The 16,080-nt window shown below is 46.3% G+C and overlaps 1 protein-coding gene across 1 annotated transcript in view; it reads left to right on the top strand.

The window, feature by feature from the left end:
- COL27A1 (collagen type XXVII alpha 1 chain) overlaps nucleotides 1-16,080 on the top strand; it is a 151,831-nt gene that overhangs the window by 18,795 nt on the left and 116,956 nt on the right. Inside the window, exons 5-6 of the mRNA XM_026049328.1 lie at nucleotides 6,376-6,429; nucleotides 14,659-14,712. Coding sequence (XP_025905113.1) covers nucleotides 6,376-6,429; nucleotides 14,659-14,712 — 108 coding nt within the window. The remainder of the gene's footprint in view (nucleotides 1-6,375; nucleotides 6,430-14,658; nucleotides 14,713-16,080) is intronic.

Below are 16,080 nucleotides of genomic sequence, written 5' to 3'. Positions count from 1 at the left end.
CCACATGGCCTGAGGCTGGTTGGTCACTTCCCAGCCTTGCTTGGATGCAGTGTCACCCTGTGAGCAGAGAGCATCTGTGACCTGGTGGATGGCAGAGCACAGGCAGAGACTGGGGTACAGGTTTTCTCTTTCCCCCTTGTCTTCTTCAGGATAAAGCCACCAGCCTCAGATGCTGCCCAGGCTTTCCAGCTGGAGAGACGGAATCTTGATTGTCCCCAAATTGGGGTCTGAGCAACTGCCAGGGTGTGAGGCTGAATTAATCAGGCACCACGTGCTACGTTAAATTCAGTCTTTCTGAATACTGCAAAAATGTAGCGTAATCCTAGCTGTGCATGGGGCCCCTTCCCCACAACGGGGAGAGGGATCAGCGTGGCTGGAGGAACACAAGCAGTGGGCTAAAGGAATATCCTCACCTAGCAATAAAAGGCAGCATCCTCTGTGGTTTAATCCGGGCAGCTGTCCTGCAAGGCCCCTGGACTGCAGCAGGAAATGCAGATGCTGCCCCACGTGCAATTAATGGCTGAGCATGAGTTCTTCAGGAATGTTGGGTTTCCTGGGCGGCTAAACGAGGGAGGATAATGTGCCCTTGAAAAGAAAAATTGCTTGAGAACCATTAATGACCACAAGCATTTGGGATCTCAGCCCTAAATCTCTTCTGGAGATAGGGAAATATAGAGRAAAAAAACCAAACCGCCCAAACATTGTGTGAAGTGAGGAAGGCAGCCCTGACTCAGCAGCTGGCGGGCTTCCCTCCTCATCGGCCCCGTGGCCTCCCRCAGCCGAGCCCAGCACGTTGTCCTGTCCCTGCGTGGGGCCAGGCAGGTCTCTGCTTCACCCGTGGGGTGGTGTGAGCATCATGCATGGCTGCTGGGACCCACACGCAGGAAAAACTCCATTCTGTTGGCAGAGAGATGTGGGATGTTGGAGGTCTTTGGTGGATCTTCCTGCACTCCCGGGGATGGGGTTTGTAACATCAGTGGGTTTGCTAGGGGATGTTGGGGGGGCTGCAGCCTCTAATACTGCCTGCAATGGTGACTCGCTCTGTGCCACGGCATGGGGACCGGTGGCCCCACAGCATCCTTGTCCCCATGGGGACATCCCAGGCAGAGCCTTGGCACAACCTGGCAGGCAATGAGGTCCTAAGGACTGATGTTTCAGAGGGTGTTCACAGTCTAGACTGCTCCAGCTGCCATCTTCTGTGCGAGCAGTTTGTCTTGGAGCTTAGCACCCCTTACAAAGGAGCAGACCTGGCCAAGTTCCTCTATGGGTCGCGCCRACAGAGGAGATTGGAAGCGCTGATAAAATACGAAGTGCTGGTTTCCAGTCCTCCTTGTACCAGAAAAGGTTGCTTRGGCAGACAGGGCATGATAAATTCAGGAACACACGATGTGTTTGAATGTCTTTGAATGAGTCATATTAAAAACAAAACAAAAAAAACCCATGCTTTTTATAATACATGGGAAAAAAATAGCTTCACTTAAACAGATGGGTCATAAATTTTTGCTTATTTAATCAGTACTCTCCCCAAAGGGGAAATTTGTTATAGGCAAATGACTAAGCATCACAGGGCTCTGTTTGCATGAAATGAGGTTCATTTTGAGGAGCAGGAGCTCCAAGTGTCAGTGGGATGTAGGTGCTCAGACTAATGTAGGGGTGTATTTGTTTAAATATATATTTACTTAACAAATCTGTAAAAATAGAGTGATATAATAGAGATCTCTTTATTTTTTCCACACTTCTTCAGACTTTATTCCATGGTCTGAGCATGTCTGAGTGTCTCATGCAAAGATTGTTCCTGAAATGCATGTAAAAAAAGCTGCTTTCATCAAGCAGAAATACTAATATATTACCATTTATTGTATTGTTACAGTATTAGAAACCCAGTTGCCACAGGGTTTTACTGTGATAAGTATTGTATAGACCCAAAATAAATATGTGTATTGCAGAGATTATATTATGAGCCTGACTTTTCACCAGCATCCTGGTTTCTGTTGGAATTTTGAGGGCTTTTTCTCCTTAGTCTGCTTAAAACTGTGGTGTAGCCAAATTTAAATCTGTCTTGGAGGAGAGTAACCCAAGGGCYGGATTTTTTCCTCAAACCTCTGGACTTGTTTTAGGCAATGGGTCAAGTGAGGTTTTTGTTCCCTTCCACTCTAAGAAGTGCCAAGCAAGGACAGCTGTCCTTGCTGATACTGGTGGTTAAGAAGGGTTTTGTTGGTCCCTTGCGACAAGCTCTCTTCCATCCTACTGAGCAGGGAAGTGTTAATTCTAGTTTCTTCCCCATCCCTCCATGCTGGTGCTTTCCGGAGTTACAGAAGAAGAAGAAACTTTTGCATCCATTCCAAGAAAATGCATCCATTTCTGGGATCAAGGAGAGCAAATAGTGCCACTAAACAGGGATACATAAGAGGGAAGGGAGAGGTTGAAGAGAGCCTAACGTGCAGGTGTGCTAGCCTGTCCGTGAAGCACTGGGACATGATGCTCCGAGGATCAGTAGCTTTTTTACTACCAGGCTGACCGCTTGCCGCAGGGGAAATGATTACAGGGCTACTTGGCGCTCTCAGAAATTTGCTTCACTAATGATTCCAAAGGAAGAGAGTCATTTCCCAAATCACCAGCACCGGTTGCGGTGCTGCTGCTGCTTTCCTTGAAGTCTTCCCTGAACAGGCTCAGCCTTGCCCGGGATCTGAGACCCGACGGCGCTTTAGCTCGCAGTAGTCTGGCTGCAGGCAGAGGAAGCCGTGTGAGGAAYGCAGAGGTGCGCGAGAGACAGGAACTAGCTCATCTCTGCAGCAAGAGGAAACGGTGGGATTTCTCTTGTCCTCAGGGTCCAATGTATTTCCCTTTCAGAGAACCCACTTCTAGTCTCCATTTGCAACTTGAAGCCCAACAAGTTAGGGAAAAAAAAGTCCGTTTTGCGTCAAAGTTTCCCAGCAGGAGCTTAGAATAAATCCTGTAATCATTCGGTGGGATCAGTCGTCATTACTAATGCTACCGTGGGAAATGGAGAAGGGTTAAACTTTCATGTGGCTGCTCTTAGCTGTTTCGCAGAACTGCTCGGGCTGGTTAACAGTTTTGGCCTGAGAAAAGAGAGTCGTTCTGCTGCGTTTCCTCTTGATCTGTGATTTTGCTGCACGTGGTAACTGGGTGCGGGTTCTCCTGCATCAGCTTGCACAGGGGGGCTGGCGAGAAGCCAGTGGCTCCAGAACGAAAGCGCTGGGAACGATGGCTCGCTGCACTCATCCGCCAGCTCCACCAAGCTCTCCAGGCATCCCGGCGGAGGGAGGGAAGAGGCAGGGCTCTCCCTCCAGCTGCCAGGAAGGGGAAACCCTCCTGTCTCTTGGAGCACTTCCCTCTGCTCACAATAGACCTCCCTGGGGATGCTTGAAAGGTTGCAGTGGAAAGGTCCACCCGGGCGCTGCTTGATTAATTTAACTCTTCCCTGCATCCCTTGATGAGAGATGCAGAGGGATGCATCTCTGAGCAGAGGGTCTGCCAGGGCATTATGTGCCAGTGAGCTCTGGACGCTTGCTGCGTGGTAGCTCTGCTGAAAAACATCTCTTCTTCAAGATGTGGAGTCGTACATTTTAAGTGGGACTGTGTCCATCATCCTTAAGTAGCCGGGCCCTGATCCAGTGTTATTTTTCCCTGGCTGCTTTTGCAGATGTTCTTTTCTCTTAGGGTATATGTGTGTGTCAGTGTTGCTTTTCTGGTCAAAGACAGTTGTCTAATGTGGGCCTCTTCCTTGAAAACTTTAGCTGGATGATGCAGAGGCATCCAGACATGAGAAGTGAGTCACTGGAATGGCGCAGTACACATCTAGTCCAAGAGCGTGACCCAATAACCACATTGGAAACTAGGCCATGGCCTTGCAGGGCATCATGTTCTGTGATGATTGCCCTGGTTCCCTCAGTTACTGCGGCATCATGAGAGTCAACTTCCATCTTGAATTCACTCCTGCTTCTCTCTTTGGTCTTGAATTCACTCCTCCTTCTCCGTGGTCATGCTCATGACCCATGCATGGCTCCATGAAGTCACCACTCACCCCACAGCCAACTTGTCCGTGTTCCCATTCAGGAAAGATGGAAAAGACTGATTACAGATTAGATGAATACCAAGTGACAGGAATGTGTAAGTGACTATGGAGTGCTCTTTCTGGGCAGYCTCAGCCAAATGTCTTCCCCTAACTCCATATCCCCGCTCCAGTGCAGGTATTAACTCTCTCCTTATTTTTAGGATAGCTTCAGTTTATTCTGAACAGCCTGCATTTTTGGAGACTGTTTGTACTCAAGTGGCCAAGTGCAATTGCAGCTGCTGTTAGCAGGAAGGTGGAAAAGGTCACCTCAAGTTTGGTACGCCAGGAACGCTTCTCTGAGGAGATGCCTGCATCTTCATCTTAGCTGCTTCTTTTAGGGCTAAATAGAGGTGGATTTTAATGGAAAAGAGATCAAGGGTTTGAATTCCTCTTTAATTAACTCCATTATTCATCTCTGCCTCAGTTTACATTGGATTCATGTATTGATAGCTGTCTTCCCAATTAAAAGAGCAAAGGGATTTTTTAAATAAAATATTGGATTCTAAATCTACCAGTAACTGCAGATACTGCAGTTGTGTCTATTTGCACAGCTGTGTAATTACTTTATGCTCACGGCCCTGATCTGGCCCAGTGGCCAGTTAAAGTGGTATGTGTGTTAATATAATGAGAGTCGGCTTTATCAATGAGCATCGCTAATCCAAGGAGCAGGTAATATTGTGTCAGCCAGCAATAGGCAACCTGCAAAGGGGATGAATAAATGTGATCCAGGCTCAGGGAGCAGACTAGAAATATGCAAGCCCGGGAGCRGGCAGTGAGTGATACAGCAGCAGTCTGGGTTCGCCAGTACACGGAATGAGCTCTTAAACCTTTAAAACAGTCATTACCAGGTCATCTTTGCTATAAATGGAAACAACTTCAGAGAGACGTGTTTGGATTCATTTGATGTGCTGTCAGACTAGTAGCACAGAGAAGATGACCCTGGGTGTTACCTCCTTCTCTCCCTGACTATTTCCTCTTGCATGAAGCTTTGGCTGGGTGTCTCTTGTATAACAATTAACTTGTTGCTCATCTGCTGTATAGGAGGGCTGCTAACATCAGGGAGTGCTTATTCTGTATGGTTCAGCCAGAGTTTTTTTTTTTTCTGTCTGAAATCTTATCCTGGGGATGAGATTTAGGGTAGAGATCTCCAGGGTTTCTTCCAGTTAGTAAATCACACCCTTGGCGGCTCCTGGAACCTGCATTAGGGGTGATGAACTTTTAGCTCTTCCCCCGGGCCGGTACCGCTGTGCAGCGTCCGCGCGGTTCTGCCGGGCGGTGCTTCAGGCTTGCGCGCCCCACCAGACCCACGGGTCCTCCCCACGGAGCGCAGGAYCCCCACGCGCTCAGAGCTCGGGCTGCCTTCCTGACCTCCTCTGGGTCTCCCTCTCCTTGCAAGAAATGAAAACCCATCTTTTGTAACAAGCCGCTAGAAGAGAAATCCTTCGGGAGACACTTGAACAGTTATTTTTGTCAGGCATGTTTGGCTTGAGGGGGGAAAAAAATTGAAGCGTTATTAGTTGTTGCAAGTGGCTCTCTGGAAATTTGAATTCTCTAGTCCACTGAAAAAAGGAGACCTGAAAAAATCGAACCTCACTAGTTAAGTATTTTTCCTCACCTGTTTCAGATCAGTGCACAGCTGGGCGCCTGATATCTCCACTTTGTTCTCGCCCTCTTCCAAGAARCCCTGCCACTCTGATGTGTCTGGGTTGACCTCTCCTGTATTATAGAGCCGTGCTTAAGAATTTCCAACATTGACACCAATTTTATTACATTTTCTAACACGCTGCTTTAAAATATGAAGTGCTGGGCTGTGATTATGTTACAACTTACATGGGGAGCTACGCTACCAAGAGCTATCCATCCTCAGCTGGTGTATATTACACCGCACAAGGTTCCTCCCGTGCCAAGGTGCTAACACATTACTTCTGCTGTGTGCTAGCATGTAGCAGGAAAACACAAAGYGGAGACACTTGCAGCCTTGTGCTGCAGCACAGGTCCAGGAAGCTGGAAGTGTGAAACCCAGCTGTGWTCAGGGGAGTGCAGTCCATGGCAAGATGATGTGAGCGCTCGGTTTCTGGTCTCTGGAACTAAATGGTGCTGCAAATGGTACTGTGCATGGCTTTTATCCATTTACAGCAGTAGTGTGAGCTGAAAGGAAGTTCTGGCCTTCATCCTTATCCCTAGGTTGTCTTCAAGTAACTATATTATGAGTTTCTTTGAAACACTGTCAAGAATACTRTTCTATTACAGAACTGTGAATAATACCTTTTTTAATAATACTTTTTTTTTTTTCTCCCTAGGGTCCACCAGGTCTACCAGGCTTACCAGGCCTGCCTGGCAAGAGAGGATCCCGAGTAAGTGGTTTCAATTTTTCTCTCTGTCTCTACTTGCATCCACCTGTTCCACTGCTGGTCTCTGGTCCTAGGGCCATCACTGAGAAGTGTGTGCTTGAAGCCTAGCTGATGATTGTTGGCCTTCCTCTTTGCTCTCATTCCCCTTTTAAGGCTTTTTGAAGGGCATCAGCATAAGGCATTGCATAGTATCTGGCTCAAGTCTTTTATGGATAGGATAATTCATTCCCCTTCTAGAGATTTCCTTCAGGGAAACATCAGCAGCTCGGCAAAACTGGTCACACAGATCTCATGTCTTCTGTTGACAAATAACTAAGCAACCATACAAGCAAATTGACTGGAGCTTGCCATTCCTATAGAGTCTCCGATGAGACCAGGTAAATGCTCTTTCTTCAGTTCATTTCATTCACAGCACATGTTTAGTGCTACTTTCTGCAATCCCATGGTATACGATCATGATATGTGGTATRGACTGGAGATCCCTACTGTATCCCCTGCCTGACATGGATTTGATCAAGTTTCAGCTCTACATCTAAATGTCACTACCTACCAAAAATAATTTTGCTAGAAGAAGAGAAAAAGCATTATGGCCATCATGTACTAACTCTYTCCCTGTTGTTCCCTAGCTGTGGACATGCTCTATGCTGTATTCAAGATCCCTCAAAGGACAATAAGTGACAAGGGATTTATGAGTTCATCCCTCTCCAGAGGCATTGAGAATAAACCCAGAAAAGTTTCCAGTGAGGAAGCACTTAGCGCAGCTGAGCCTGGCTTGGCGCAGACCTCTGTAATGAGAGTGTGCTAATTTGGGGAGGGGGCAAAACGATTGCTCTGCAAATGTCTGGCCTGGGGCCATGGAGACAAAACTGTTAGGTGCATATGTTGTTTTGACTTTGCAACRTGTTTCTAGTATTTTTTCTTGTGTCTCTTCGGGGTTTAAGGAATTATCTGCAAGGAAGAAAAGCTGCCAGAAACTAAGGCACAGGGGAATTTGYTATTTTTGTGTGTTTGTTGTGCACGATACATGTAAAGATAAATGTACAACGTAAAAGGGCTATGTCCTACCTCTGTTTCACCTCATCCTCAAAGTAACTGCACGGTCCTTGCCCCAGCACCAGCCCGGACCTTCTTAGGGATGTGAACTTTGCATGCAACTTTTCAATGCTGAATGYGAGGGGGAAGAGAAGGATTTTTCCTTGTCACCAGTGCAGTTTCTGGCCTAAAGCAGGTGGCATAATTACTGTTGTTCTAGCTTTCATAATTCCTACGTTATTATTGCTTACATGCAATTGCTTGACACACTGGAAAATCTGGAACAGRTTGACAAGAGAGGTGATGGAATCTCATTCTATGGAGATACTCAAAACCCACTTAGATGGGGTTTGTCCATGGATGGTCCTGTGTAATATGCTGTAGGTGACCCTGCATGTACAGGGGGGTCTAGATGATCTGTAAAGGTCCCTTCCAATCTTAATGATTCTATGATTTGACTCTTGACTTTTTGGAGCTGTGGAGTCCATAAAGGGTCTCTTATTGATGCAGTTTCTTGGATTCTGTATTGCTGCTGTTGTACTTCCCTTTCTGTCCCATATTGGAAAGAGCAAAATGAAAGCTCAGAGATTTTGCTTTGAGGGTGAGATTGTGGCCAGTGACAGTTTGCAACAGGAGCTGACTGATCTCATGATTCTGTCTTCCAGTTTCCAGCAGAGAAACATCTTTAGACTTGGCTTACCTGCACAGTCTGGAGGAGGTTATTCCGTGTAAGCCAATGCCAGACTTGGTAATAGCGTGAAAAGGGTTGGATTCAGGACACATCTCAGCATTAAAATGCAATCCAGGGTAGAGCAGCTAAGTGGATAGTGGCAGTGTTCTTGAAAAGGACATTTCCTTGATTTTTTGAAGTCTGAGCCTCATTTTAGGCAAACGAAATTAATTGTACACCCTGTCACTCAGCACCAGGGACCCACTGAGATAGATGAAGATGTGAAGGCAAAGATGAAAGCAGATGTTTCTTGTTCTCTTTACTCCATGTGGGACTGCAAGAGAAAGTGGTGAAAGTGTTGCAACACTGATCACTGGAAATTATGGCTAATGCCACTTTCTCGAATGCTCTGCAAGCCTGCAGATACTGTTCCACTAGTTCTGTTCTTTGTAGGTAAGCTTTTTCTAGCTTTGTCCAACTACATCTTTTTCAGCTTTTGTATTTCTTAAATAAGTCTGAAGAAGTCTGTCTAGACTCCTTCTCCTCTGCAAAATGTCCTTTGCGCACTGGCAAGTGTCTATGTAAGATTTGAGATGCCTTCTGAAGGCAAAGACTATTCCCTTGAGCTGGTGTGATGTGACACTTTACCAGGCAGGRCTGGGACAGCTCTTCTCCACTCACACATGTGGCACTGGGGTGTGTGCTCAGCACCCCGAGCAGAGCAGCTCTGTTTGGATGATGTGTGTTTCAGTGCTATGCAGAGTGGTTTTCTGATGAAGACCTCTGTGTTTCTTCAAATAAGAGGGTCGAGTGGGGAGGTGGTGGCAATGGCTAAGATTTCACTCTTGAGGCTGTGCAAACAAGTTGTCAGCAAAGGGCTCCTAAGGGAGCAATAGCTCCTGAGCTGCCACCTCCCCCAAGACTGGAGAACCTCGCTCAGGGTTGTCTGCACATCCTGCCAGCCCTTCTGTGTCACCTGTGACTCGTGTCCCTACAGTCCTTGGTGATCTAGTGTGGCCAGTGATGTAGCCACCATGGAGTGAGGTTTGCAGAACAGGATTGGGAGCTGTGAGGCTTGCACTGAAGTGCCACCTTCCCCTACAGTGCTCTATGGACCCAGGTTCCCGTCCCCCCATGCCGAGGAGGTAGCAAACCCACACCTGCAGAAGCAGCAGGAGTCCAGGAGTCACAGAGGTGAGAAACTTCTCGAGGCCCTTCAGTAATTTAGGAAGCTGGGTCCCATTGCAAGTCGGCCTCCTCCTCAATTGTATTAGTGAGAAAACTGAGATAGTGTTTTATCCATTCTCATCCAGGAGAGCAGAGGCACGATTTGAGTAAGGCCACAAACCTGGGAGGTGGCAGCTGCTCTTGTTTTATCCTCCCTTTCGAGACCAAAGTAGGAGGAATCCAAAGGAGCAGCTAGAGAAAACATACCTGTGTGCACGGATGCCTTGGGATGCTCTTCCCATCCTGCTGTGAACCTCTGTAGTTTGAAAGCCTGCAAGCTCCCCATGTGTCCTTGTTACATTTYGTCTGTGGTTGCAAAATATCTCCCTTTCCTGTGAAAATGCAGCACTTTCCCCCACCACAACAAGCACAAATTCAGTTGACTGTTCAGGTTCTCCACTACCCTCATTCTACTAGGAAGGTTTTCCAATTTCTGTTTAAAGTAACAGTTTGTTTGGCTTCATTTCAAATATTTAGCTCATTTTTTTTAGYGAGCCAAAGGTCAGAGTGGGATCTGCAGGTCAGGAGCAGAAAAAGAAGTTGCCTTACATAGAGAAACCCCAAGAGCTAATGAGTTTTGAATGAATGGTCATTCCTCTGACTAAAGTTTTCTAGCATTTAACAGGAGTTTGGAGGATTGTTGATTTTTTTCCCTTTTCCTCCCCCTTGTGAATGCTGGAGYGGCAAGAGAGCTGTGCACAGTTGCACTTTTGTTAATTTTTGTGGGCTSTTAACCAGCACAAATAAAAGCGCTTCTGTGAGCAGGGTCCCCTCTCCAGACACGTCACTGTGATGAACTCAATGGTGCAGTGTCAAATAGATCCTGCTCACATGCAAGGCATGCCAGGGAGGTGACCAAGCCATCAACTTTGGGGAACCCCCTTACTAAGAGACCACACTTGGGGGTTTGTCCTCGGTGTCTGCTGGCCAATGAGCCTTGGGCCACTGCTGGCCTGTGACAAAATTTTCCATGGAATTTCTGGTGCACAGCTTGGAAGAAGTCGGAGGCGAGACAAGTTGTTTCAGTAGTTGARAGAGTTGAAGTGAATGGGTAAAAAGGCACAGTTGTGAATAGCAATGCACGCTATGGGATTTGTCATTTAGCAGTGACAGYGTTTAGCTGTCCCATCCTGTGCATAGAAAGAAAAGCAGAACTAGTATTGATAATAAGCAAGCTTGGGAGAATCCTGATTTGTAGAGGTGCATGGGATAATGAATTACATCTAGAAGAGCATTAGTAGAACATAGTGATTGACTGTGGAGATAACTGTGGAGCAATTAACTCCTGAATTGCTTCCTCCTGGATAGATTGGAGAGTCTGGCAGAGAAGAACCTCATGAGGTTCAACAAGGACAAGTGCAGGGTCCTGCACCTGGGGAGGAATAACCCCAGGCACCAGCACAGAGTAGGGGTTGACCTGCTGGAGAGCAGCTCCGCAGAGAGGGACCTGGGAGTCCTGGTTGACACCAAGTTAACCATGAGGCAGCAGTGCCCTCATGGCCAAGAAGGCCAATGGGATCCTGGCTGCATCAGGAGGACATTGCCAGTAGGTCAAGGGAAGTGATCCTGCCCCTCTGCTCAGCTCTGGTGAGGCCGCACCTGGAGTATTGTGTGCAGTTCTGGGCTCCCCAGGACAAGAGGGATGTGAAGCTTCTAGAGAGGGTCCAGTGGAGGGCAACTAAGATGATTAAGGGAATGGAACATCTTTCATATAAGGAGAGACTGAGTGAGTTGGGCCTGTTCAGCTTGGAGAAGAGAAGGCTGAGAGGGGATCTGATTAACGTGTACAAGTACCTGAAGGGTGAATATAGGGAGGAAGGGGCTAAGCTCTTCTCAGTGGTGGCCAGTGACAGGACAACGGGTAATAGGTGTAAGTTGCAACACAGGAAGTTCCATCTCCATATGAGGAAGAATTTCTTCGCTGTGAGGGTGACAGAGCCCGGTAACAGGCTGCCCAGGGAGGTTGTGGAGTCTCCCTCTCTGGAGGTCTTCAAAACCCRCCTGGATGCCACCCTGTGCCTGTGCTTTAGGTTTCCCTGCTTGAGCAGGGGGTTTGGACTAGATGACTAGATGATCTCTAGAGGTCCCTTCCAACCTTAATCGTTCTGTGATTCTTTGTAAGGAGACAGCTGATGGGAGCAGTACCTGGAGGCCAAGGGACTCTGCTGAGTGCCATAGGAGATGAGCAGTGAACATTGGATTGGGTTTATGAAGAGGAGGATGGGTAGGTCGGGGGTATGATGACAGCTATTAGGGTTAGCACACTGGCACAGGGATTAATTTGTAGGGCCTGCCCATGCAGCTTCTGTGTTGCCAACAGCTCCTGAGGCGGCTGCCGTCCTCTGCCCTTCGTTACTCACCCGTCTAACAGTACCGCGCTGCATCTTCCTCCTCTGCCAAGAATGTGGGTGTAATCGTAGATTCAGAACTAACCGTGTTGGAACATATCAAGATCAGTTATTTTTACCCTTTTCAGGACTGCTGCCAGACTACGCCCCTCTCTCTCCACAGTTGAGAGCACAGTTTYAACAGCCGAGCACCATCCTAGACTTGGCTCTAGCAGTTCCTTATTTGCCAGGCTGGCCACCCCACTGTCACTTAATCATCAGGATGTGGCTACTTCTCACTAGGACAAGACCTCATGGATCTTTGGGAGCAGAATGGGTTTCTGATTATAGACTTATGAGTCTCATTGAGTCCAGTGTTTAAGCCTCGGTCTTGTGTGTCAAGAACCTATGTTTTCCATRATGGCATGTTTGTCACTGGAGGATCAGATTCTTCATTCTCTCTTCCTCCCTTCTTTTCTGTACAGCTTTCAGCTAAGGCTTTTCACAAATGTGTTGCTGTGCTTGGGTTTAGCTCTGGAAGAGACTGTACCGAATTTTGTTGGATTAGTCTGCTACTTGGGAGGTCCCAGTCAGCAGCTGGGCGTCCTACATTTATTTCAGATTTCCTGATGGAAACTGTATTGTACTCACCTAAAAGTCACACCAAACCATGCTGGTCCTTCTGGCCTGATGCTGCCTTTTCAGCCAGCCGTAGGCTATGGTGGAGGCCAGACCTCGCATAGCTTAACTGAGAAGGGCGTTGAGCCAACCTACTCGACTGCTTCCAAAATCGAATAACAGCTGAACTCCCTTTTGTATCTAGCAGCACTCTAGATTTATGAACCTTGTTCAGAGCTACCTGGATTATTGCTTATGGGTAAGGACTTTATAGGAACTCGCCTTTTTATAGAGGCATTACTGTTCTAATTTCTGTCACTTATGTTAATCTTCCTCCATATTTAGGACCTGGAAGACTTGGGTTCAAGCCCTTTTGTTGCCACAGACTTTTTACATTACCTTAGACAGCACATTAAGTCTCTGCTTCAGTTTCCTAACTGATTCGATGAACAGATGATGTCGTATTTTATTAGCAAGATGAATCCAAGACTGCCAGGTGCCCAGTTACTCTGGTTACAGCAGCAGTTCGGATTTTCAAATGGCAACTTGATGCTCAAACACCTTTATTTTAATTAAAGCTCTTTCAGTTTCATTTGAAATTGACTGTATGAGAGTTTTAGGGTAAGAATTTGGAAGGAAATTAAAAATGGGACAGCAAAAGCATTTAGGGGCAGAGCTGCCATTTGAAAAGTTAAGTCTCACCATTGTAACTGAACAGCAAAGTAGTGTAAGTCATAAAAGAGTGTTGAGCACTCATCAGCTGTCTATGCCACAAGATATACTAGCAAGCTAAATAAAGAACCCATTACTTTGTATTGCAGTGTGTAAAAATAAAGCAGAATAAACATTAGCAAAGTGGTGCTCTTTCAAAAGAGACCAAGGGCATTGAATTTGGATGGCGGTTGCATGTTTAACTGCAGTGATCTTCCCTGGAAATCAAGCCCTGAAGACTTTGGCCCTGCATGTGTTTTAGTGCTCACTGGAAATATTACAGCTTTCTAAGAAACTCTTAAGTTTATCCCCTAGCCTAGATTCCTTTCAACTAGAGGGTGAGCTAAAGTGCTTCTGATGGTGGCATAAGGTCCTTGTGCTGCCTGGGCAGAACAGGCCCCCTTGGAATTGAATCTCAGGTTTCATCTCCCAGGAACGTGTTCAAGAGGGTTTAGGATTATTATTACTTCTGCGTAAAAGATTAACAAATCTTCTTTGCTGTATACAAACTCGGGATAAACTATTCTTAGCTGCTTGTTACAGATAGCTCCTCAAATAGTCTTCGGAAAATGTGAGGAGTGATTTCAAAATGTGATTTAAAAGGAGATCGCTGTACGTGATCTAGGGTAGATAGTCTGACAGTGCCGTTGCTTGATGGGGCCTATACAGAAATACGTCTTTGAGTGGACTTATCTCTTTTCCCCTTGTTTTACTGTCTTGCTATCTGCTTTCTTTCTAACCTCTTAAGACAAAAGTAGTTTGCTTTATAGAGGAAATGAGTTCATTTAAAGGCTAAATAAATAGCTGAACAACTAAAAATTTCCCTGTAGTAACTACTGCGTTTTCATCAGTTTTGGACAAGTAAATTGTTGACACCCCCACACTGTTTGGCTCCCCTCAGTCTCCCTTCATCTCTGCCCTTTGGGATTCTTGCAGAGTTTTAACTCCTCCAGCCCCAAAGTAGCTTTTTTTCCCAATTGTAAAATACTTGGTGTGACTGCGTCACCTTGTCACTATGCGTCTTGTGGTGACAGACCCATGCCACCAGTTGTAAAGGTAAGTGGTAAATGGTAGCTAAGTTTCACGTCCTGCAGTGTCCTTGCTTTACAAGCCACATGGGTTGCCAGTGTAAGAGCTCTCAAGAGTTGTCTGAGGGAGGAGAGCAGACGGCCAGAGKTTCTTAGGCTTGGGGCCTGCTGCAGATCAAGGTGATTGTTGCTTTGCACCAACTGAGCATCAACGTGGGTCTTGCACGCACCAGGGAAACCGCTGTCATGGAGCAGGTCCAGGCAGTAGGATGATTGCTGCAAAGGCTTTACTTGAATTTTGCGCTCCTAGGAAGGAGTGAGGAGATGACTGTAAGTTCAAGGAAGATGGTTTATCTCCTTTGGTAAGCTGTTCATGTCCTGGACCTAGCAGGAGACAGCACAGCAAGGCAGGGAGCTTTCTTCCTTTCTAGTAGCTACTTGATGAGGGCCAGGTTAAAATTGTATTCCTGCTGAGGTTGCAGAATGCTAGTGTGAAGTTGCCCAGGTCTGACCATGTCACAGCTGAGGCTTCCTGCCTCAGTCAGGCTCCTCTGGTCCTGACTAACAGAGGTAATTACCAACCCCCTTTGACTCCGTTCTGTTTGTTGTGTTTCTTTAGGGTCCTCCTGGTCCTCATGGAAACCCTGGCTCACCTGGACCCCCTGGCCTGAAAGTAAGTATTAATTGGCATGGGAAGCTTTCATCTTCTTTTTTCAGAAGTCGGAAGTGCGGCCTTTTTCATTCTGCTCCATAGAAAATGAAGAGTAGCTGAAAACATTTCTCACCTTCCCTTTGCTCACCTTCCAGCAGCACAGCAAAAGCCTTCKATATGCTTGTGGGAGACCCTGCTGTGTATCTTAATTTTCCCTAATTTCAAGGGCTGCCTAATTAGGACCCTATTTAAAATATGCCTCTGCCAGGGAGTAGTTTACTATATTGAGACCAGGATGATGGAATTCTTCTACTCTAAGGCCTCACCAAGTCCTGATTAGCCTCTACTTCTTAACTCTACTTCTAAGATCGTGCAGCCTGCTCAGATAGTTTTGCATGAGGAGAGCTGCAGTACTCCCATTTCTTCCTGAAATACTGCCTCTCCTTCCCTCTCCACAGTTTCTGAACATCCTACACTCCAAAAGTCCTTCCAAACTGATCCCACTGCAGCCTCATAGATGCCTTTTTGAATGCAATCCTATATATACACCTTTGTGTTAGCTAGAGAYTGCAAAGCTCCTGGGAAATTGGTGTAGATTGTTGAGTGTTCATTCAATCAGAGTAGGTTTGGATATAGTAATGTTTATGATAATTCCTCAAGGAATACTGGGGGCTGGTTGTGAGGGGCAGTGTTTTATTGAGGTTTTCACCAGTGACAGGAAAGCTGTAGGATGTCTCAGCCAAAGAGAGAAGGTGCAAGCAAGGCTCCTTTCCTTTCATGATCTCATCAGTAGGCAGAAGTGTTATGAACACTATTGATGCTCTGGGAAAAAGATCCTGGAAACTTGGCATGCTGCGTCTATGCAATTAAAAATTAGGCACTGGAGATGTGCTGGTGAACAGCAGCTGTTTTAAATTCTAAAACAGTTATATGGCCTGAAAAGTGAAGCTGTAAAAGTTCTACATCTTAGCATTCTGCATTTATTCTCAATCAATGACTTCCAGATCACACTAGCTGAGTTTTACAAGTCACATCAAACCACTTTTATCTAACTTCCAGCCCTGCAAATTCAGCCTGGCCCAATTGGTAGACTCAAGCAATGTTTCTATGTTTTGGGGATTTTTTTTTTTATTACCTTTAGCACAATACTTGTCAGAAACCATCATTTGACTGTAAAACTGTATAGACTTAGCCTTCTGCTAGAAATAAAAACTTCCTGCAAGTGCTTTTTTTCCCATCCTGCTGGGTACTGTGTCTGGCACCAGAAAGCTCTCAGTGGGCTGAGTGTAACTCCCATCTCCTGCTATGCCATGATAGCATGATCTTTCTGGAAGAACTACATGTTAAAGTATCTCCTAAATTTCTTTCATTTGCCCTTTCAGGAGGCAC

This window comes from Nothoprocta perdicaria, unplaced genomic scaffold, assembly GCF_003342845.1.
Source record: "Nothoprocta perdicaria isolate Ctin4 unplaced genomic scaffold, notPer1 scaffold_6, whole genome shotgun sequence".
Lineage (NCBI taxonomy): Eukaryota > Metazoa > Chordata > Aves > Tinamiformes > Tinamidae > Nothoprocta > Nothoprocta perdicaria.
The sequence above is the reverse complement of the archived record's forward strand: the minus strand, read 5'-3'. Positions and strand labels throughout refer to the sequence as shown.